Here is a 24,151-nt window from a genome sequence, read left to right as displayed (position 1 = left end):
AGTTACAAGTAACTTCTTTTAAACACTGGCCACTGGGAGTGGCCCCAGTCCTACAATCTGATCCATGCAAGTGGACCCTTCCATCCATGCAGAGTCCCACTGACGTCACTGGAGTTCTGCCTGGTGCTAGAACATTCCCACACAGATCAGATTGCAGAATCAGGGCCCATGATGCAAATATTTGAAGAAAATCATATCTAGGAAGCAAAGCTATGTCATTTTATGCATGGGGCCCTAACAAATTCACGGCCATGAAAAAGCATCGCAGACCGTGAAATCTGGTCTTTTGTATGCTTTTACCCATACTTTATAGATTTCATGAGGGAGACCAGCATTTCTCAAATTGAGGCTCCTGAGCCAAAAGAGAGTTGCAGGAATGGGTCACAAGGTTATTTTAGGGGGGTTGCAGTATTACCACCCTTACTTCTGTCCTGCTGCCAGCAGCAGCGCTGCCTTCAGAACTGGGATCCCAGCCAGCAGCCACCACTTTCCAGCTGCCCAGCTCTGAAGGCAGCACCGCTGCCACCAGCAGCAGCACAGAAGTAAGGATAGCAGTACTCCACAACAACTCTGTGATACCCCCCACGCAGCTCCTTTTTTGGGCCAGGATCCCTACAATTACAATACTGTGAAATTTCAGATTTAAATAGCTGAAATCATAAAAATTATTATTTTTAAAATCCTATGACCGTGAAATTGACCAAAATGGATATTGAATTTGATATTGCTGAGCCCTTGAATCCTTCCTCCATGGAGAGGAAAGGCCAGGGGGACTTCCTGAAGGCATTCGTCCTGTCCAGGTAGAAGGCCTGACATCCAGGGCATGCAGCACAGCCTCTCTTTTGTCTTGGTGAAGCTTAGGGTAGAAGATTGGAAGGTGAATCAACTGATTCACGTGAAAATGAGAGGTTACCTTGGCTTTGAATCCTGGGTGCAGTCTGAGCGTAACTTTGTCCAGAAAAAATACTGTGTAGGGAGGATGTGCCATCAGAACTGCTCTCTCTCCTATTTTCCTGGTCAAGGTAATCGCTACCAGGAAGGCCGTTGTCACTGATAGGTACATTAGTGAACAGGTGGCCATGGGTTTGAAGGGGGGCCTAGTCAGTCCTTTCAGTGCAAGGTTCAGGTTCCATGTGGGGATAGGAAGTCGAGGCTGAGGGAAGAGGTTTACTATACACTTGAGGAAGCTTTTTGTAGTTGGGTGTGACAGCACTGAGTATCCCTCTAAAAGTAGGTGAAAGGCTTAATAGCCACTAGACTAGGTGGACCCTCAGAGAGCTGACATAGTCCGGACTGTTTTAGGGCTAAAAAATAATAATGGAATCATAGAATATCAGGGTTGGAAGGGAATTTAGGAGGTCACCTAATCCAACCCCCTGCTCAAAGCAGGACCAATCCCCAGATGGATTTTTGCCCCAGATCCCTAAGTGGTCCCCTCAAGGATTGAACTCACAACCCTGGATTCTGCAGGCTAATGCTCAAACTACTGAGCTATTCCTCCTCCATCATCTAGAATACGTGGAAGAGCCACGGATGCTGGGGAGATCTGTTGGAACCTGGACCAAATCTGAAACTTCACCCACTTCTGCAGGTAAGTACATCATGCCGAGGACATTCTACTGTGTAACATAACCTCTTGTATCTCCCTTGAACAGGAGCTTTTAGGTGTTGGAACCAAGCAGGAGTCATGCCTTGAGGTGGAGAATTCCTAAGTTGGAATGCAGGGTATGTACATTCTTTGTTCTATGAGAAGAGGTGCGGAATGGCCGGGAGAGAGACTGGTGAGCACGTCGTGAGCTGATACACGTAAGGGTACCAGGTCTGACTCGGTCAACTAGGCACAATCAGAATGACACGAGCTCCATCCCTTTTTATTTTCAGCACGACCATCGACAGCAGGGGAAATGGAGTGCTGTCCCATCCCCGCTCTAGAGCAGTAGTGTGGACATTTCTTGTTCAGGTGAGTGGCAAACAGGTGTGTAGACTATATCCCGCCCATCACCTGAACTGTTTGTGAAGTACTGTCGGGTGTACCTCCCACTCATGGTCGTGTGGGAATTTGCAACTGAGACTGTCCACTATCAAGTTTTGTGTATCTGGGAGGTACGCTGCAGACGCTGTAACGTTGTGGGAGATGTACCAATTCCATAAGCTCATCACTGTTGTGTATAGTGAGGGCTATCTACGTCTCCTGCCAACTGATGTAGTACATAAAGATCCTTAAAGACAACATGGCTTGTGTGTGATCCTGTGACCAGCGGAAGAAAATGGGTGCAGGTTTTCCTGACCGCTATCTGCACATTGATGTGGAGGGATATCTCTGAAGGCTACCATTTGCCTTGCATTGTGAGGCCGTTTAGGTGCATGGCCCACCCTATGAGTGAAGCGCTGGTGATGAGGAGTAATGGCGGTGATGTTTGAGAAGGGGATCCCTTTGCAAACATTGTCTGGGCCTTCCAACAGTTCAAGGAGTTTTTGATCCTGGTGGGTAACAACAGGGATTTGTCCAGTCTGTCCTTGTTTGGTCTGTAAACTGAGCTGAACCACATTTGGAGACATCAAATGTGAAGCCTGGAATGTGGTATGACTGCCCTCCCCACTCTCCATACACCCTATGAGTTGGAAGCAGAGTCTGGTTGGTATTTGTGGGCTGCTTTGAGCAGTGTCTATGAGTGCGACGAGTCAAGATGGCCCCTACATATTCCAGGCTTTGCACTGGAGTGAGGATTGTCTTCTGGATGTTGATCTGTAGGTCCAGTTCTGCGAAGTGTATTGTAGCTTTGGTGATGGGGAGAGCCTCTCAAAGAGACTGGGCTCTCAGGAGACAATCGTCCAAGGAGAGGTAGATCAGTATCCCTTGAGAATGTGAATGAGCGGCCACCACTGATAACCTTGGAGAATACTCTGTGGACTGATGGGGAGGTATTGGCAGCGGTTGTGATCCAGAGTGAACCCAAGGAATTGTTTCTGAGCTGGTAGGATTGAGATATGAAAATAGGTGTCCTGTAGGTCTAGGGCTATCTAGGTCTCCTTGTTCCTGTCATTGCTAAAGCGACCATCTTGAATTTTTGAGCCTTGACAAACTTGTTGAGAGCTCTGAGGTCTAGTATGGGTCTCAAACCTCCCTTCCTTTTGGGTATTAGGAAATAACGAGCATAGAACTCCTTGCCTCATAGATGTTAGGTACTGGTTCTATGGCTCCTAACCGGAGGAGGAGATCTATCTTCTGCCATAGTAAACTCTTGTGAGAAGGGTCCCTGAAGGAGGATGGGGAAGGGTGTTGTGGAGAGGAATGGGGAGGTAAAAATGGATGGAGTACCCAGTTAGAATAATCTCTAGGATCCATTGGTCCAATGTTATGCATTCCTAGGCTTGAATGCTGCCAATTAGTGGCCAAATGGATATAGAACAATGGTCAGCTGTGTCAGTCGGGGGGAGTGGTCTAATGGTGCCTCAACCTGCCCGTCAAAAGTGGTGCTTAGACATAGAGGGCTAGGATGAAGATTAGGAGCCAGGTGGTTTGCGATTAGGGAATTTCCCTTTCTTTCTTTGTGACTCGTAGTGGCAGTGAAGTTGGTACTGAGATGCCTGTGGTCTATGCAAGGACAGGGGTAACGCTGGAGTCTTTCAGGGTGTGACGGGAGATGTCAGTCTTCCTGGCAAAGAGCTTCATGCCTTCAAAGGAAAGGTCCTCACATGTGGACTGTACCTCTTTTGGAAAGCTCAATAAATGGAGCCATGACATTTGTCACATCACCAGAGTCAGGGAGACGGATCTAGCTGCCATGTTGGCTGCATCGAGGGCAGATTCCAGTGGTAGACTTTAAGGTCAGAAGGGATCATTATGATTGTCTAGTCTGACCTCCTCCACAACGCAGGCCACAGAATCTCACCGACCCACTCCTGTCATAAACCCCTAACCTATGTCTGAGCTATTGAAGTCCTAAAATCATGGTTTAAAGACTTCAAGGTGCAGAGAATCCTCCAGCAAGTGGCCTGTGCCCCACGCTGCAGAGGAAGGCAAAAAAAACCCAGGGCCTTTGTCAATCTGCCCTGGAGAAAATTTCTTCCCGACCCCAAATATGGCAATCAGCTAAACCCTGAGTATGTGGGCAAGTGATGTCTTTGTCACTAATTGGCCCTCCTGGATAATGGCCTTGAATGAGTCACAATGTGCTTCTGGCATCTTTTCAATAAAGTCATTCCATTTTGAGTAATTTATGTAATCGTATTTCGTCATGAGGGCTTGGTAGTTGGCAATACGAAACTGTAGAGTGGCTGAGGAGTACGCTTTTCTAATGAACAGATTAAGGCACTTCCAATCCTTTGCATATGGAGAAGTTCTTGACTGGTGTTGTCGACCATGGGAGTTCATGGTGTGATGGAGTTGAGTGGTGGATGGGAGAATAGGAATACAGCTTCCTTAGTGGGCACATAGTATTTTTTTGTCCACTCACTTGCAGGTTGGGCCACTAATGCCAAGGTGTGCCACACAGTCCCTTGTCAGGTCTAAAATGGCCTGAATCAGGAAGGTGATCTTTGGGGAGGCAGAAGAATGGAGTATCAAGGAGCTGATGGTGGGTATCCTTGACTTCCTTCAATGGAATCTAGAAAGCATCAGCCACCCTCTTTGTCAACTCCTGAAGGGAAAAAAAGTAGTCTGCGAAAGATTGTGGAGAAGGCATAACGGCTTTGTCTGAAGAAACGGAGGATATGGTCTCTGGTATCACTTCCTCTTCAGTACTGGCTTCCTGTTCCTTTAAGTCTTGAGACAATTCCGAAGCCCTGGATAGTGTGGCCAAGGGACTGTGCCTCAAGGGTTCTCGAGCGAGGCTTGGAGCTCGAGAGGCATGCTAGCAGCACGCCACCCAAGTGTCCCAATATGGCCATTGGGGTGGTGGTGGCATAGAACCCAGTGGTGGCACCCATGGGTAGCCATACCAGGATGGTGGTGTTGGGACCATCTGTGGATATATCCTTGGGCTCTCTTGGTAGTGAGCACCATATGGAGCTTGGGAGGAGTACTGCAACACTACCTCCTCAGGCTCACTGTTTGAACTCTCGCTAGAGAACAGAGGAGCATGGCATGGGAGTGGGGATACTTCCAAGACTCTGCCAAGCATGAGTGCAGAGGTCTCGGTACTGAGAGTAGGGGACTCCGGTGCATCCGTGATGTGGATGTATCTTGATGAATGGCGGAGTTCCCCTGGTACCAATCATGCCAGTCCCCTGGTACCAATGGTGGTAGTGGTGCCAGGGGGGACAGAGATCTTTTCTGCACCAGTCGCTTGGCTGCCTGGCGAGCCATCACTGGAGGTATTGATGCAGGCTGGGAGCGTCTTTTAGAACTGTGCTTACTCCTGTCTTTCAGTGCCGATGACTCAGTGCCCATGCCCATTGGGTCCGTCAGCAGTACCAGTTGCTGTCGGTTTCCATGAGCCATGGGTGCCGGACTGAGATGGCACCAGTGCCAAAGATACTGAGTGAGATGGTAATCACTTGCAGCTATCTCGGCGCTCACTATGGGGACTTCCTGCTCTCTTCTTAGATGATTTGTGAGAGGGGTCCACAGCCCTTAGATGTAGAAGGCTGTGGGGAAGACTCAGGTCTATCAGGAAACTGGGGTCGGAGAGCTGCCTCCATGAAGATAATCTTCTGGCAGAGTTCTCTGTCTTTGCAGGATCTTGGCCAGAGTTGTTGGCAAAGGCAACACTTTTGTTGTACGTGACCTCCCCTGAGGCAGTGAATGCACTGAGTATGCTTACTGCGACTGGAATCACCTCTTCACAAGTGAGGCAACTCTTAAAGCCCAGCAAACTGGGCATATCCCGTTGGGGGAAAGGGTCCCCAATGGGGGAGAAAAGGCCAGAAGAAAAAAAAAAGTTGTCTCTTTTTTTTAAGGATAAAATAAAAATAGAAAAACAACTAGTAACTATAGGTATGTGAATTAAGATGATAGTCTTAATGGACTACTAATGGCTCCATCTCTAGGCAGGGACAATTGAGAAGGAACTGAGGAGGGTTAGGCCACGCATGCTGGCTAGCCTCATGGCACAGCACGAGGAGAGACAATGTATGTGCGGGCACAACGGACACTGCTATTGAAGTTCTCAGATTAGCAGTGCAGGGATGCAAGCACGCTTTCAGTGGAACACCCATAAGGACACTACTTGAAGAAGAATCTCTATTTTTCTTTTTAAAACAGAGTTAAAAACAGATTCTGTTACCATCTGCCTGTTTACTGCTTACATAGCCCTCATATATAGTGTCTAATCAGTAAGTTCTGACAGCTTGATTTACAATCACAGTTTCTTATTTGTTGTCACCATTTTCAGACACTTAACTGTACTCTTAAAAACTCTCTATCAAGAAACTAACAGAATTAAAAAAGTTTCCCCTCACACCAGGCTGAAATAACATTGTTATGACTGCTATATAAAAAGACAAAAGACGGGATGAGGAAACCTATGCAATCAGAAACTGTGATTAAATAAAAAAAAAAGTTATTATAATACTGAATAAGAGAATACAATTACTGCAATGCCCAAATGTAATCTGCTAAAGAGAGCTTTTACCAGGATTTTACACGATAAACCTACCTCCTGGTGACAAAAGCATGTACTTGAACATTAAGAACATATTATTTTAGATATGGGCTCTAAATCATGAATAAAGGACAACTCAAGGCATATACAGATAATGCAACTGATTCTTACATAGCACGCAGAAAGCAAGCACTGCACGCTCCTGAGGAGAGCCAATTCATCACAACAAAGATGAGTAAATCAAGAGGTACAGCTATCTCTGCCTAGTCCTTCATACCCCATCTCAAGGGACTGAACAGACATCCCTTCAACAGCAAGTAGATCTCTGGGGTAGGAGGTTGTTGGTGGGGGGTTGGGCGTTTTTTGAGGGAGGGGGGCGCACAATGGGTTGGCACAAGAGATTAAGCTGGGCAAAATAGACAGTGCTAGCTCCCAAGGAGAGGACTGGAGAATCCTCACTTCCTCATTGTGATCCCTGGCTCTACTATTCACTGGTCCACGTGGAGGAGACTGAAGAATCCCCATCTCCTTTTATAATTTGCAGGATTATAATAAAGATACAGGAGTAACCCCTTAGCTAAAATTGTGGCAAATGAATTAAGCACATGCGTACACGCACTCCTCCTTCTTCTAACAAAAAATGTTTGCATCTAGGAAAGGGAATTTTTTTAAACAGAGCTTCAGATTAAAAGTATAAGATATTTTTGAAAATATTATCTAACAGTTTCTTGATCTAGATATGAAATATTCCTTCTATTCATATTCTTGAGTGAAGTCCAATGCATAAACTATCTTTGATGAGATCACATGCTATTTTTGTTTTTAGTTATTCATTACAAAAATATAAATCTTGGAGCTTCAACAGGTTCCCACAGAATTATTATAACCTTCTGCATAGGTATCAAAGAGTGTATAAACTCCACAGGCAGGAATTTAGAAAATCTAGAAGATCAATAGTTACAGTTCAACGAGTTTAGAACTTCTGCAAAAATACTTGCAAACTGTAAGCTTTGTAAACAAATTTGTGTGGTGCAAATGATGCGCTGAATTCCATTATCAATATGGCTATTTATACTTCCAAGAGACCATATGATAGGGTTAGTTGTTTTAGTTTTTTTGTTTGTGTGGTTCCCCCCGCTACATGATTACAAGAAGCCATTGTAGGCCTAGAGAATTCGTGCAATCTAAAGAGAGAAATCATCTTCTCCATAATGCACCCAACCTACCAGGCCAACATACAACAAGCCTATGAGCTGGTCAAACTCATAGTACATTTAAAAAATTACACAAAAGTTGATTTTTTGCTGTCAATACAAAAAGAAAAAAAATCAGTCTTTCTGCTTTGAAGACACTGGCGAGGCAGAAAAATAGCAAACGCCTCTCAATTTAATTGCATTGCTTTTCTTGTCTTTCTAAATTTGATCATAAGTGTGATACCAGCAGCAAAAGCAATGACTACTAAATTCTGTATGAAAATAAGTCATTAAAGTTGCACTTAGCTCTTTCCACTTTCAGTTAACATCTCAATGTGCATGGACATAGTCTATTCAAAAAGAATGTTCTAAACTTACCATATATATGAAAAGAGGCACAATGCTCTGCAATGCTCCCATATATTGTCCAAGAGCTATGTTAAATCTTTCAATATACAGATCTGGAGGGCTGGCCTGCAAGAAATGGTAAAAGGGAAGGAGTAATTTTAACACAAAGGAAGACACAAATGTAGGACACCATGAACGACACTTTCAACTCAAAACTCCCAAAGCTAAAAAGGATGCAACACTTGGTCCAAGAGGGACAAGTCACATATTAATCTAGAATTCCTATTTCCAATTAGAATTAGAACAACCTCCACCAAGACACCCAGCAAAAACTTAGGGTACGTCCAGACTACTCACCGGATCGATGGGTAGCGATCGGTTTATCAGTGATTGATATATCGTGTCTAGATGAGACGCGATATATCGATCCCCGAACGCATTCCCGTGGACTCCGGAACCCCACCAGGACGAGTGGCGGTAGCGGAGTCGACAGGGGGAGCCGCAGCCATCGATCCTGCATTGTGAGGACGGGAGGTAAGTCGAAATAAGATATTTCGACTTCAGCTACACTATTCCCGTAGCTGAAGTTGCGTATCTTACATTGACCCCGCCCCTAGTGTAGACCAGGCCTCAGCCTATGACACCCAGTTTCCCACCCAGAAATGCGTCATTATTCTGACAAGTATGTCCAATTATACCTCCAGCATGGCTGTAAAATAAACCATTATCTAGAACAATCAAGTATGTACATTTAACTAAGCATCCAAACATTCTTTTGAAAGGTTTAGTCTGTCAGGGCTAGATCCTGACAATGAATCTGTATGGGCACTGAAGTGTGCCTGCATAGATCCATTTTTAGGATCTAGCTCAGAAGTGGACAAACTGCGGCCCACGGGACCCTCCTGCCCAGCCCCTGAGCTCCTGACCCGGGAGGCTGGCCCTCGGCCCCTCCCCTGCTATCCCCCCATACCCACAGCCTCAGCTCGCCTCACCACTGGCGCAACGCTCTGGGCAGCTGGGCAGCGCAAGTGCAGAGCCACAGCCTGACCCAGTGCTCTGGGTGGCGCGATAAGGGGGCAAGGAGCGGGGGATAGGGAGTGGGGTTTAGATAGAGGGCAGGGGAATTCTGGGGGTGGTTGGGGCCAGGGGTGTGGATAGGGGTCGGGGCAGTCAGAGGGTGGGGAACAGGGGCGTTGGATGGGGCAAGGGTGCCAGGGGGGTCAGTCAGGAATGAGGGGGGGTTGGATGAGGCAGCAGGAGGCAGTCAGAAGTGGGGGGTCTGGGGTGGTCAGGGGACAGGGGAGTTGGATGGGGTGGAGTCCCGGAGAGCTGTCAGGGGGCGAGAAGCAGGGGGAGTCGGATAGGAGGCGGGGATCGGGCCACGCCTGGCTGTTTGGGGAGACATAGCCTCCCCTAACTGGCCTTCTGTATATTTTTGGAAACCCAATTGCCTGCCCCTGATCTAGCTCTTAGGCCTTATAGTGACATTAAGCCACTGCTCAGCATATACGGTAACGTGGAGCCACATTGCCCAAGTGGGAATCCAGGAAGCATTTGTTCCTCAAGGAACTGTGTGTCTGGGTTTTGCTGAGTTTTTCAGTGTAAGGCATTTCAGACGTTTAGTTGGAGGTGGTGAGAGACATAATGCCTTATGAAGTTTCTAGGGCAGAAGCAACAGCACCACTCTCAACGGGTTTGCTACTCTCCAAGGCCAGCCAAGTTTGCTATTAAACTTGAACAGGTAACATGCCTTCCCTTGCACCGTCTCCTTCCCACAGTGCTAGGAGAAGCAGGTAGTTCTTATGCTGAGAAGAGCATGAGGACTGCAACAGTGGTTGAGCCCTGTGCAGTGGCAGAAAGAGATGCACATTTCTCAAGCGGATCTACCACACCGACTCTTAGTGCTCACTCAGAATGGTTTGCATTAAATTAATTCCTGCAGTTAGGTGTGCAGTCATTTAGCCACACCTCAAATATTGCCTCATCTTCACAAGCCAGAATTCTAACTTCTAAAAAGGTAATTTCACTGTTGCCAGTATTTTCATAAAGAAACACTAATGCTACTTCTAATATGTTCAAAACCAATCATTCCATACATCTCTGGCCTCAGAGTCAACCTCTGCCTCTTCGTCCAAGATTTCCGCCTCCTGGCTCAGTCCACTCTCGACTGGCATGCAAGCCAACGAAGTATCCTAGAGGCCTTTGCAGTGCAGGTGGGGTCATCACCGAGTATCGCGTCCAGCTCTTTGTAGAACCGGCAGCTCATGGGCACAGCACTGGAGCGGTGGTTTGCCTCTCGCACCTTGTGGCAGGTGTTCTACAGCTCCTTCACTTTTACCCTACACTGCAATATGTCCCAGTCATAGCCCCTTTCTATCATGCATCGTGAAATCTCTCTGTAGGTATCGTAATTCCTATGGCTGGAGTGCAGCTGGGACTGCACAGCCTCCTCTCCTCAGGTGCTGATGGGGTCCAGCAGCTCGGCACTGCTCCAAGCAGGGGATCGCCTGGTGCGTGGAGCAGACATGGCCACCTGGAAAGATGCGCTGAGACCACTGCATGCATCACCAAGCAAACAAGAAGGGGACTTTCAAATTTGCAAAGGAATGTACGGGGTGGGGATGACAGTTGGTCACCTGAGGGCAGGTCACTAAGTTCAAACCAATTACCAGAGAGGTGAGAACATGCATTGTGGGACACCTCTCGGAGGTCTATCACAGCACTGTAATCAACCAGGGCGTCTACACTGGCACTGGCTGCGCTCTAGCCCCGGCGCAGAAAGCCGTAAGCCTCTCGTTGGGTTGCGGTTTTTAGAGCTCTGCACCTGCGCTATTTCTGCATACAAAGTGGCTTGGCAGTTTCTACACCTCGGGAGTTCCAGCGCAGAAAGCTGCTTTACTGCATAGAAACCTGCCAGTGTAGACAAGACCTTTGGCAGAGCTCCTCAAAAGGTATTGAGACACCTACCTTCCACTAATTTTAATTGATTTTCAGTTACCTTAATGATTAAACTCTTGTTTTCATGGATTGAAAAGACTGTTTAGGACAGCGTATGGAGACTTGTTCTAAGGTTGGGGTAGGGACGGAGCATAGACGCTTTGAAAGCGGAAGACATACAACAGCCAAAATTTCATTAGCATAATTCTACGCTACGCCAGGTTTGGCTTCCTAGCACTAGAATTAATTCTGACGATTTTTAGAAATGTATACGGCTGTAACTGAAAAGATAGACGCGATGACCTTTTCATATGAACGTTACCTAGACATACTATTTTGAGATGCTTTTCTTGCACTTTAGAATTTTAAGGTCCCATATTTGCAAAAAAAAAGTTCTTTATAACTAAATTTTATAATTTAATAATCAGTGTTTGACTCCAAACAAACACTAACAATAAATTATTTGGTAGTTTTAAGAATTTAGCTTCTTATTTATATGGCTCTTCGTTAAACTGAGATACTAAATGGAAATTCAAATTAAGGTGGATGCATAGAGTGTTTCCAAGTTTGACAGCTAGTTGCTTGACAGACGCATCATGGCTAAAGATTACCACAAGGAAACAATTAACTGCTAGAACACCACACATCTATTTCCATACAGTTTTAAAACCTGGTGCAAGCCATTAGAGCAACGTGATAAAACATTACCAAAAAATTACTAAATAAACCCATTTTGATAAGAAGTAGGGACGGTTCTCTGTTACAGAGAATCATGATGAAAAGTAAATGACCAACATAACTTCAAGTTAGTGATTTCAAAGTGAGACGTTCATATTTAATAAAATTCTGACTACTAGTTTGAAAAAGGAAAGCGTAACAAATAATTCCCCAACTAGAGCAACTTACGTAAGTGCAATACCAGGAATGATCACGTCTCTCACTGTCACAGTCTAATTAGGCACATCCACAAGTGCAATTAATTTTTGCTGTTTTTCACACTGGGAAAATTAATCTGTCAAGCTTCTACAACAGAAATAGATGTGTTGATTTTTTTTTCATGGCCACATCCATTAAAGATTAAGTTTTTCCAACAAAATATCCACTAAAAATTATGAGATTAAATTTAGTTCTTTCAGCTTTTTGGGACTAAGTCCATCAGAAAACTGAACTCAGGGCTGCCAAGCCAAAGGAACCCCACAAGCCCTCTGCCTAGACAGACCGGAAGGAGGTCTCTATTAATGTCTAAAGAATGACAAATTAGCCATTTTTCAGCTGCCTCATTTCTGAAATTCTGCTCAGCCCACTCACCTCACACATGCAATCTGGCTCTTAGGAAAAGTGTTCAATAAGCATACTCCATTTTTACTGGGGCACACAGTCACCTTCTCTGCCTATTAGCTGGAAGGAAGGGGGGATAAGACAAAGAAATCCTGGCCCAAAGTCTCTCCACAGATGCAACAGAGAGGACCCGAAAGAGAAGGGCCATTCAACAGACCCACTCACTCCAATAAATGGTGATCAGAGAGGTGAGAACCCCTATGGCAGTATAAGCAGCTGGGAAGCCATCCTGTGCTCAACTCTCTCCTCCCACTACATCAATATTATTTGAATTCTAGTAGCACCCAAAATGTAGGCACTTTCCACAAACGGGACGACAGTCCCTATCTTATAAAGTTTATGATCTATGACAAGCGGCACATACATTATATATTTTAATTAAATATACTTTGGCTTCTGTTTGTGGTTTGGGCTGCTCACCAGCCCACCCTACTATTGATATCCAAGAATAAACTCTTTCAAGCTAAGCAATATTTTCCTATTCTGTTTCTGTTAACTTTTCAGTGTCACCTAATGAAGTGTTATTCAGCCTTGTACATTCATTTTACATCCACCCCTTTACACTGTAGTTTCTCCAGCAAAGAATGTATGAAGTGGGAGCCTGGCAATCAATTTGAAACAGAGGAGACGGGAGGCAATGAATACTGACGCAATACATTGTACTCTGTATGTTTTGTAACTTTAACGGGGGTGTAGAAGTGGCTGTGATCCATTAATGTTAAGAAAAAAAGTTAATTGGTCTTTTTTTTAGTTTGCAATTAGTATAGCAGTATTCATTCTAGACAGAACTGCTGCCTGTGTCAAAATTAAAATACAGCCCTCTGCAAAGTCTAAGCTACTTTGCAACTAAACTTATTTGGATTCTACTGCCATCTACAGTACAAGTTATAAATCTCAAATTTCAGAGTGGTAGCTGTGTTAGTCTGTACCAGCAAAAACAACAAGGAGTCCCTGTGGCACCTTAGAGATTAACACATTTTGGGGGGCATAAGCTTTCGTGGGCTAGCAACCACTTCATCAATCTCAAATTGATAACCAGGAGTAATACTGGACATTAGGAAAGCTAAAGATTCTAAGTTTATAAACACCATTTCCTCTTGCATTTTTAGGGCTCTTTTCAACCCCTCTGAAATCATTAAGCCTTTGTATTGACTTCAATGGACGGTGAACTGGCCCCTTAATGCAGTATTCAAAAGAATATGTACATGGGACAAATACTCTCTAGTCTAGAAGGAACTGTGTCAAGTAAAAGCATCTCTGTGATAAACCCACTACAGATAGAGGATAGGTGTTAATAAGACTAGAAACCAGCAAAACTAAAAAGCCTGTCCGGAGATATCAAATGCTCAAGCATTATGTTCAGATATTTGACAGCTTTACAATCTTTTTTTGTTCAGTGTTCCCAATAAGAAATTTCAATGTGAGGATGACTAGTTTGTTCTGGCATACTAGTTATACACAGATGCTCTCTAACGCAGCTGTTACACAACTGCTGCTAACTACTCTGCTTGCTGAGATGACATTTTGCAAGCCTGCCATTTCAATTATCACCCACTCTCTTGACACAAAATTATACTATTACCACCTTGTACAAGGCCCCATCTTCTGTATCTATCCCTAATAAATCCCACCAGTTAGGCAAGCGTTTGTCTGCTCAGCTACAGTACTGTAGAATAGTTGCCGTGCTGTGGGCCATCTATGCACTGAAATACTACATGTCTTAAGAATTTTTAAGTGCTAGATAGTAATAGGTAGTTTCCAGACTACAATCTGTCCTGCTCCAACTTAAATGACACATAGTCCTTTAAAAACTTGAAATATCCCCCTTTTATAGGAAAAGTAAATGTGTTATCTTCAGTCAGGCATGGAAAAAAATGTTCCAACCACAGTAGATTGGTGTGATAGGCTCCACTACACCTAAGTTCATCATATCAAAGTTGCCTTGCTCTCTTGGGTTTGCTTCATTTAAAAGATGTTCAGAATACCTTCTCCATTTATCTTTATGCAACTACCGTCAGCCAACACCACACCAGTTTCATCTTTGACGAACCTCACTTCCTTTATATCTTTAGTCCTTTGTCCGATGCTTGTGTCAAGTCTTTGTTCCTAGTCTTGTGTAAAGTTCTTCGAATATATTTGCTTTTGCAACTACATTCCTGACCAATTTCTTTACATCCTTGTATTCCTCCAGGTCTTATTTGCTCCTACTCATTTGCCAGAGTCTGCTATAGCTGGTTCCAAGCCAAACTGAAAAAGAGGAGGGTTGGTGCCAGACTGGCAGCCGGCAACAAAAAATTGCCAAAAACTGATACTACGCCTTTACCTCAATATAACACTGTCTTCAGGAGCCAAAAAACCTTATTGTGTTATAGGTCAAACCGCGTTATATTGAACTTGCTTTGATCTACCGGAGTGCGCAGCCCTTCCCCGAGCACTGCTTTACCGCGTTATATCCGAATTCATGTTATATCGGGTCACGTTATATCGAGGTAGAGGTTTACTTTAAAACTTAACCATCTTGCTTAGTATTTTAGAACAATGTTTACATGCTATGCAGCAGCTACAAATACCCCCAACCATGTCTCCCTTTATAAATGCCACACCAATTCCTGTCCCACTCACACATCTGGTACCTGTTACTAGATACAATTTCACGCTTTGATCTGCACTCTGAGACAAGCAAGCCCTCATTAAAATTAGCAGATGTTTTTTCATTTATTTCAATAGGTGTTCAAGTGGACCTTTTATGATGAGTCTGCTCTGGACCCAGTACTCCGCTGATACCCACCTACAGTTGAGTTGTACACAGTCTAACTTGCTTTGTGAAACTGTCATTTGGAGTAACCCAAGCTCCAGTGCAGATTACAGCAAGCAAAACTGAAGGAGAGGCAGCTGAAATTGGCTGATGCAGGCAAAAATCTTTGTACAATGCTACTAGCTTACTATGCTAAGATTGGGAACCCACGACAGTCGTATAGCACAAAATCCTCTGCTTACTAAAGCCACTTTCAAGGTCCAATCCTGGAAACCTTCTGTGAGCAAAGCTCTCATGAATTCAGTGTGAGTTCACCTGCAGAGAACTTGTACAATCAGACCCACAGTGCAAATTGTTTAACATCACCTCAAGTTGTGAGTGTTAGAATCCTTTCACACACACTCCATCATTTTACAGTGTGAAAGCTTTTATGTATGAGTTGAACTACACGTAACCATTCCACAACAGGGAGTTCTATCCACTGAAGTTAAAGCTAGAACTATATTTATGAATACGACATTCCATAATCTTGAGATTTAAACAGCAATAATTTTTATTTATTTGTATAGCATTAATGGTGTGCTAGAGGTTTCCCAGACAGGTTCAGAGATAGATACCTGACAAATAATCTAACACTTAAGGCCTGTTCTAAACAGAGTTGCAGTGGTTTAAACTGAACGTCTTTTTAAAAAGTGAATTTAGTTAAACCTTGTGCAAATTCCTGTATGGACATTCTTAAAACCAATTTAAAGCTGGATAACATTGTTTCAGTTTAAGTCAGCTCCTTAATGTATGAAACTAAACCAAAATAAGAAGACACTGACAATGATTTATGTTACGTTAAGCCAGATTTTTTTCAGTTAAATAAGAGAGTTTAGGGTAAGCAGCAGAAATGTCACTCCCCAAGAGTCAGTTTTGCAAATACTTTGGAAAGTATAAAAATAGCTGAAAAAACACAAGACTGTTGTCCTAACAAGAAACCAAGATGCTCAGTTTTATTTCATAATACATCTTTAAACTGGTTCTTGATCACTTAGTGAATGTATAGTTCTACATTAGAGAGTATAAAGATATATTTTGAAAACACGCAAGTATAAACTGGCGGAGTTTAACTGTGAAAATAAGAAGGCATGATTAAAATACCAAAATGTCCCACCTCCCTCATTATGAGTACATAAAAAAAAATGAATTGTTTTAGCAAGAGAATTTAGCATTCTCCAAAATGCCAGTGTGCAACTATGGGCCTAGTAGACACGGACAAAACTGCCTACTAGAATTATTGCCAATTAGTTTTTCTGCTAGAAGCTGGGACTGGAAGGCAGAGAACGGATCATTCAGTAATTGCCCTGTTCTTTCATTCCCTCTGAAGCACCTGGCACTGGCCACCATCAGAAGACGGGGATACTAGGCTAGATAGACCAGTGGTCTGACTCAGTATGGCCATTCTTTATTCTACTGAGATTTTCTTGTAGGAACCCAGGCTAAGTGAGGAATCTTTGCCCATGCACGTTCCAAATTATATGATTTGTTGTATATGAAACAAAATATTATAGCTAGAGTCAAAGGTCATGACATTACATCATACCATAATAATTCTATCACCTGTCAGAAGGTGTGTTCAATCTAAGCAAAGAAGCTGTTGCAAAGACAGAGACTGCACGAAATAGTTGTCTCACTTATTCTTGCAATAGGTTATAGCAGCTATTTTTAGAAGAAGAATTTAGTGCGTCCATGCACAAACGCCTTTAAAAACAGTAAATTCTTAAATTCCTGAAGGAACTCTCTCAGAAGCCAGTACTACAGCAGGGAGCAAGGGATTTTTAGGAAATTTCCGAACACAAAGCATTGCATCGTAGGATGGAATTAGGAGGACTTGCTGAACCAGTGCGATGATTGTCAATTCTCGTATAAATGGAAGCAAAAACGTGTATACAGCACCAATTCAGCAGGACCTGAGCTGAATACTTAATTCTAGATATTGCAACCAGTAACTATAACTAATGTTGTAGAACTGCTGGGATGGCTCTTATGTGGGGATGGAAGACATTGTAAGGAAATTATTTTTATTTCTTGGTTACTTTTACAGCACAGAAAGGTGTACTAGGCAGTTCACAGTAGACAAAGAATGAGCCCCTGCCCCAAAATGCTTACAGCCTTAATTTAGATGAGAGTAACATCAGCATGATCACATTATTACATATTTTGATGTGTTCATTTATATTTAAAAACCAAAAACAGATCTTAATTAAAAGCAGCAAAAAACCCCATCATTAATTTGAAGCATTGTGCAAAAAAAAAGTGAGGTTTATAGGCATGGTACTATATTTTCACCAAGTGAAAACAAAGATCTGCTATATTTGAAGACTCCTATATGTTTTGTGTTACTGCTTGACTTTTAAGTCAGCAAGTAACTATAATATCAGTTTTCAAAAGTGATTAAAGTCAATTACATGACTCTGTTGTAATTTTAGTTTAATTGTTAACAACTAATGTCAGTGCAACATTCACTTGAAATAAACAAGAACAGAACTACCTACAGCATAGCAATAAAAGTACAGCTATAGTTTTCCATTTTCAGCCTGCTGTTTGAAAACCTTCCGGCTGCCCTAGACTTCCAGTTGACCAAGTGATAACAATTTGGAGAATGCTACATTATAATTTCCATGTTAGAAATTCCAAACATAACACAACACACAAAAGAAATGGATGACAGACACTGTACAAATATCAGAAATGCAGAGTGTGATAGGAACACACAAGCTGTATTATGATTGCTGTAAACCACTGACATCTAGGGATAGGTAAGAAAAATGCACATTTGTCTCTATCTCAAAGAATTTGTATTTAACGGTACACAATTTACACCTACTTTTTACCATCTCATACATAACTCACCAAGCTTTTTCTTTTAATATGCACAAAGGTCTCCACTTTCTGATCTACGTGGATTGTAAGTGACCTTGTGTGCTTTAGATGAGCAAAGCTGAGTCAAGCACCTGTTTGATGCATTTGTCGTCTGCATTATGTTCAGATTTCCACTATCAAAGCTTTCATTTTAAAATCTATTAACTCTCAGCTCTTATGCTTGCAATGACAACTTGCCAAATATGAACCAAGTCTAAACCAGTGTTATACAGTCTAAACTTTCCTACGATTGTGCTATTGTCTAAATCTCTGTCTGTTAATTAGATATCAATTTCCTGAATTGCAGGCACTAATCTTGATAGCAACCCCTTCCTAAATGCTGGTTCCAGTACAATGGTAGATCCCAGGAAAACAACAAAATTAGATTGTGCAGCTTCTTACCTGCAGCTCCTTTGAGACTCTCTCTAAGTGGTTAGTTATCTTTTTTATTAGGTCACTATACATCTGTTCCGAATGCTGCTGGCATACACATTTATACACACAACTGCAGAAACAAATATAGGAACAATGATGAATTTACAACAGTTTGCAATGGAGGGCAGTGAACATTTAAAATACTGCTTTAAATCTCAACTTAGAAGGCAATAAGATGACACTTTAACAGCTTGTACACTAAGCCAATGACTAAGGCCCCAGTCCTGAAATCTCAGCATGGATCCCCATTGACTTCAATGAAGACCCACCATAATGGAGCTCAGGGCAGGATCAGAACCTAATGCTATCTAGGAAGTAATTTTGCATTTCTAAGTATATTGGTAATTCTGTCAACAGTACACTTTGACTGTTTCTCCTTCCATACACAGCATTAAAGTTACCATTTCACATACTCAATTCACGATTTTTTCAAGTTACTTTAATAATAAAATCTTTCCACTGAAATTACCAATACATTTAAAAGATTTCTGCTTCTAGAATTCATATAAGATATACAGCACTGTCAACCAGTCATAAAAATAAAAATGCACAAAAATCTGTTTTAAACCATCAAAAGCTACAGAATTTATTGCCAAGGATAAAACTTGGCTGACTGCCTTAGAATGAGAGCATATTACAAATTGCCAATCATTGGTCTAAGACTTTTGACATAAAACTGTTATCTCCACAGTAACATGAATTCAGGAGGCAATAAATGGAACCTTAAACCAACTAAATCCTAAAATGAGCAGTTAAGTCAAATCATCAACATTAGTTCTTCTTTTAAAAGATTTTATTTTCCCCCATGGCAACAAAATTACACATTAGAAATATACTTAAGCAGTAATAAAACAAATACAATACTTGCAGCAAGAATATGCCCTAAGCTAATCATAAACGTCTTGAAGATTAGACACAGCTTACCTTTGCCAAAATACAGGGTGGATAAAAATTGATTTTTTTTTAGGGATGTCGATTAATCGCAGTTAACTCATGCAATTAACTCAAAAAAAGTAATCACTATAAAGAATTAATTGCAGTTTTAATCGCACTGTTAAATAATAGAATACCAATTGAAATTTAATAAATATTTTGGATTTTTTTTACATTTTCAGAGAGAGAGAGAGAGAGAGAGACTTCTGTGTTGTAACTGAAATTAAAATGTATATTATGTTTTATTACAAATATTTGCTCTGTAAAAATGATAAAAGAAACAGCATTTTTCAATCCACCTTATACGAGTACTGTAGTGCAATCTTTGTTGTGAAAGTGCAACTTATAAATGTAGATTTTTTTTTGTTATATAACTGCACTCAAAAACCAAAAAAAATGTAAAGCTTCAGAGCTTACCAATCCACTCAGTCCTACTTCTTGTTCAGCCACTCGCTAAGACAAACAGATTTGTTTACATTTACAGGAGATAATGCTGCCCTCTTCTTACTTACAGTGTCTTATTTACAATGGCAGAAAGTGAGAACAGGCATTTGCATAGCACTTTTGTAGCTGGCACTGAAAGGTATTTACATGCCAAATATGCTAAACATTCATATGCCCCTTGATGCTTTGGCCACCATTCCAGAAGACATGCTTCCATGCTGATGATGCTTACTAAAAAAATAAGGTGTTAATTAAATTTGTGACTGAACTCCCTGGGGGAGAATTGTATGTCCTCTGCTCTGTTTTACCCACATTCTACCATATATTTCATGTTATATCAGTCTCAGATGATGATCCAGCACCTGTTGTTCTTTTTAAGAACTCTTTCACTACAGATTTGACAAAACACAAAGAAGGTACCAATGTGGGATTTCTAAAGATAGCTACAGCACTAGACCCAAGGTTTAAGAATCTGAAGTGCCTTCAAAATCTGAGAGGGACGAGGTGTGGAGCATGCTTTCAAAAGTCTTAAAACAGCAACACTCGTATGTGGAAACTGTAAACTCGAACCACCAAAAAAGAAAATTAACTTTCTGCTGGTGGCATTTGACTCATGAATATACAACGGTCCACACTGCTTTGGATCGTTATCAAGCAGAACTCATCATCAGCATGGACGCATGTCCCCTGGAATTGTGGTTGAAGCATGAAGGGACATATGAATCTTTAGCGCATCTGGCATGTAAATATCTTGTGATGCTGGCTACAACAGCGCCATGTGAATGCCTCTTCTCACTTCTAGGGGACATTGTAAACAAGAAGCGGGCAGCATTATCTCCTGTAAATGTAAACACTTGTTGGTCTGAGCAACTGGGTGGACAAGAAGTAGGACTGAGCGCACTTTTAGGTTCTGAAGCTTTACACTGTTTTGTTTTTGAATGCAGGTTTTTTTTGTACATAATTCTACATTTGTAAGTTCAACGTTCATGATAAAGAGACTGCACTACAGTACTTGTATTAGGTGAACTGAAAAATACTATTACTTTTGTTTTTTATAGTGCAAATACTCGTAATCAAAAATAAACATAAAATGAGCACTGTACACTTTGTATTATGTTGTAATTGAAATCAATATATTTGAAAACGTAGAAATCAGCCAAAATATTTAAATAAATGGTATTCTATTGTTTAACAGTGTGATGAATACTGATTAATTTTTAATCGCGCAGTTAATCATGATTAATTTGTAATTGCTCGACAGCTCTCTTTTTTTAAAATTAAAAATCAGATTTTTTATTTAAATTTGATTTTTTTATTTTGTTATTTAAACTATAAATTTTTCTAACAATAAACCTGTTTAAAATGAAATTTTAATTTAATACAAAATATGTTAAGGGCTAAAATTATAATCTCCTAAAACATTTAAATAAAAAAATAAATATGCTGAATCCACGAGCCTCTAATCAAACTTTGAGTTAAAGGCTGGTTTTCTATATTAAGAAAGAATCAGGGGAGAAATAGCTAACTTTTGAGGTCAAGCGTTTAAAAAATGGCACAATAGATCAAGCCTATGTAACTTCGACGTCATTTTCAAGAGACTTAGGCGAGTAGGAACATAAGCTTCAGTCACTTTAATTTAGGCATATTTACTATAGTTTATCCCTTTGTTTAATAAATCATTTAGTTGTAAACATAAAACATGTTTTGGTAAGAAAAGTTTATGTATCTAAAACATTTAAAGTTGTTTTGTTTAATCAAAGTAACTCTTATGTGTTTAATTAAACACTCATGTGTTTAATTAAATTTCAGTTACCATCTTAATGTAACTTGACACAAATCATGAGCAAAAAAGTTAATTATCTGGTAAATCAGTAGGTCATTCTCCATCTTCTAACAAATTAAAAATATATAATTATTAATCTGAAAATATTAAAATATACATTTCCTTAAGTAAATATATAGTTATAAATGTATACAGTTGTGCTTCCTTGGTAGCAAAAAGATGTACCAATTCTAGCATAAAGGCTCATTTAGTTGTAAACCAACATGTTTTAATGGTTATATTAATTAATAAGAATGCACCTCTCTCTAGAAAATAACTAACACAAATGGAAAAGTTGGTTTAAATCATTGATTTTAATCAAGGCTTCCCACTTCATTTAAATTAATGATTTAAAAATCAATCCACCCTACCAAAAACCTTTGCGGTTATATTAATACAACTTGTATTTTTTTTTAATTATGTGAATTTGGCTCTTTTGAAAGTTAATACTAATACTAATCCTTCTAGTACTGAAAAGCAACATGGACTAATGGATAGGAGAGCAGACTGGAACTCTGGTTCCTACTCTTGTCTCTGCCACTACCTGTTGTATGATCTTGGGCAAATCACTTCACTTCTCTGTGCCTGTTTCTCCTCCCCACATTTGGTCCATCTTATCTATTTAGAATGCACACAATTTGCAGCAGGGACTGCCTCTTACTGTGTGTCTGTACAGTACCTAGCACAATGGGGTTCTGATCCCAATTGAGGTCTCTAGGTGCTACTATAACACAAATTTATAACAAGCTAATGCCAAACTATAAACAACCTTCTCTACACCTCTGCTGAAGTGCCAAAATCTCAACTACAACTACTCCTGGGGGAATTCTGCACCACTGCACATGCACAGAATTTTATGTCCCCCGCAGATTTCTTTGCTTCCCCACAGAAAAATGACTTTCTGACAGGGAAGCAAAGGGAAGCACAAGAGCGGTCAAGCGACCTTCCCCAGCAGTATGTTTCAGTGGCCCAGGGCAGCCAGCAGAGAGGTAAATCATTGTGGGGCAGGAGGTGGGACTGGGAAAGACCCGGCTAGTGGCTCCTATCCTGCACCAGGCTCAGCTGCTAGTCCTGGCTGGAATGGGGAGGATGGGACTTCCTCTTCCCCTGCACGGCATTTGGAGCCGGGTCAGACCCACCCCCATATGTCTCCACCGACTGTGGGAAGTCTGCCAACCCCCTTTCCACCTCCCCTACTACCTGCACCCATCGCTCCTCATCTGCAGGTGGAGGGATCCCTGTACAGGGAGCTGTTCTCCCGTCTGCCCAACCCCCATGCAGCCAGACACCCTCATGCCCAGAACCTTCCACTGAGCCTCACCCACTCCACATTCAGAATCCCCCCGACAAACCCCACTCCCTCTCTCCTGGATCACCCAATGAGCCACTTGCACCCAGATCCCCACCCCATCGAGCCCCAACCATCTGCACCTGGATCTCTACTCCACTGAGCCCAACTGCCCCAGCATCTGGACTGCCCACTGAGCCCCCCACACATATAGCCCCCTGCAGAACTCTATCCCCCCCTACACCCATGATGAGCTCCAATCACCTTCACCTGGACCCCCCACCACAGAGTCCCATTACTGTTGCACCCAGAACCCCCCCAACAAGCCCTTGTGCATCCAGATCCCCCCTCGCACACCCCCCTAAGCTGCACGCACCCGCAAACTGCCCCACACAGAACCCTCTCAACCCATACCTGAATCCCCCGACACTAAGCCCCTCCACACTTGGATCCTGCCTTGCTGAGCCTGCCTGCCCACACCTGGCAAGGAGGGGTAGTGCCCTGGGGCAGGCCCGGTCCTTGCACTTGTCAGGGTTCGGTGCAACCTCAACGCTGAGTCTATGTCCTGGGGGAAGAGCTGCACATGTGATCTCCCACCTCTGTGTACCCAGCATCTTGTGTTCCCCAATGCCATGCTGGAGCCTCCACATTTATTTGACAAATAAAATTTTAAAATATTATGCACAAAATTTGTTTTTTGTTTCAGAATTTTTAATTTTTTGGCACAGAATGTCCTCAGGCGTACACAACTCTCCAATTCCTTCCTTTGCTTTTTTTCCCCTCTCTCAGCAGAGGCTAACACTGCCAATAAACATGTAATATGGATCACACACTGAATCATAGGATAAGACCTCCAAGAACTCTAACACTAGTGACATGCTAAGAATTAACCTCACAGTTTCACAGATGAGAAAAAAGAGAAGCACACTCAGTAACTATATCATGCTCTCAGATCACTGAAGAGGCATTTTGGTAGAATTATCATGACAGACTAATAGCTCCTTCAGAGATATTACAAAGTCATGACAATTTTTTTTTTTTTTTTTTTTTTTTTTTTTTAATTATAGAACACATTTTGTCCATCCCCTTCAAGGTCTCCTCCAGTGGCCACCTACACTGCTACCTCCCTATCCAACAGGTCTCTTTTTAGAAACTGCTGCTCATCCTCTTACATACATTTGGTTTTCAACTCAACTCCCTATAGTTTCT

The 24,151-nt window shown here is 42.1% G+C and overlaps 1 protein-coding gene across 2 annotated transcripts in view; it reads right to left on the bottom strand.

Moving 5' to 3' along the window:
• The window catches only part of CACUL1 (CDK2 associated cullin domain 1), a 73,085-nt gene that overhangs the window by 34,860 nt on the left and 14,074 nt on the right, over positions 1 to 24,151 (bottom strand). The window contains exons 3-4 of one of the 2 annotated variants that reach the window (XM_050959047.1): positions 18,423 to 18,525; positions 8,117 to 8,212 (exon numbers count right to left, since the gene is read on the bottom strand). In XM_050959047.1, the coding sequence (XP_050815004.1) occupies positions 8,117 to 8,212; positions 18,423 to 18,525 (199 nt within the window). The remainder of the gene's footprint in view (positions 1 to 8,116; positions 8,213 to 18,422; positions 18,526 to 24,151) is intronic. The other variant, XM_050959048.1, reaches the window with a different exon arrangement.

The sequence above is a fragment of the Gopherus flavomarginatus genome, chromosome 6, assembly GCF_025201925.1.
Source record: "Gopherus flavomarginatus isolate rGopFla2 chromosome 6, rGopFla2.mat.asm, whole genome shotgun sequence".
Taxonomy (NCBI): Eukaryota; Metazoa; Chordata; order Testudines; family Testudinidae; genus Gopherus; species Gopherus flavomarginatus.
This window is presented reverse-complemented; position numbering and strand designations above follow the sequence as displayed.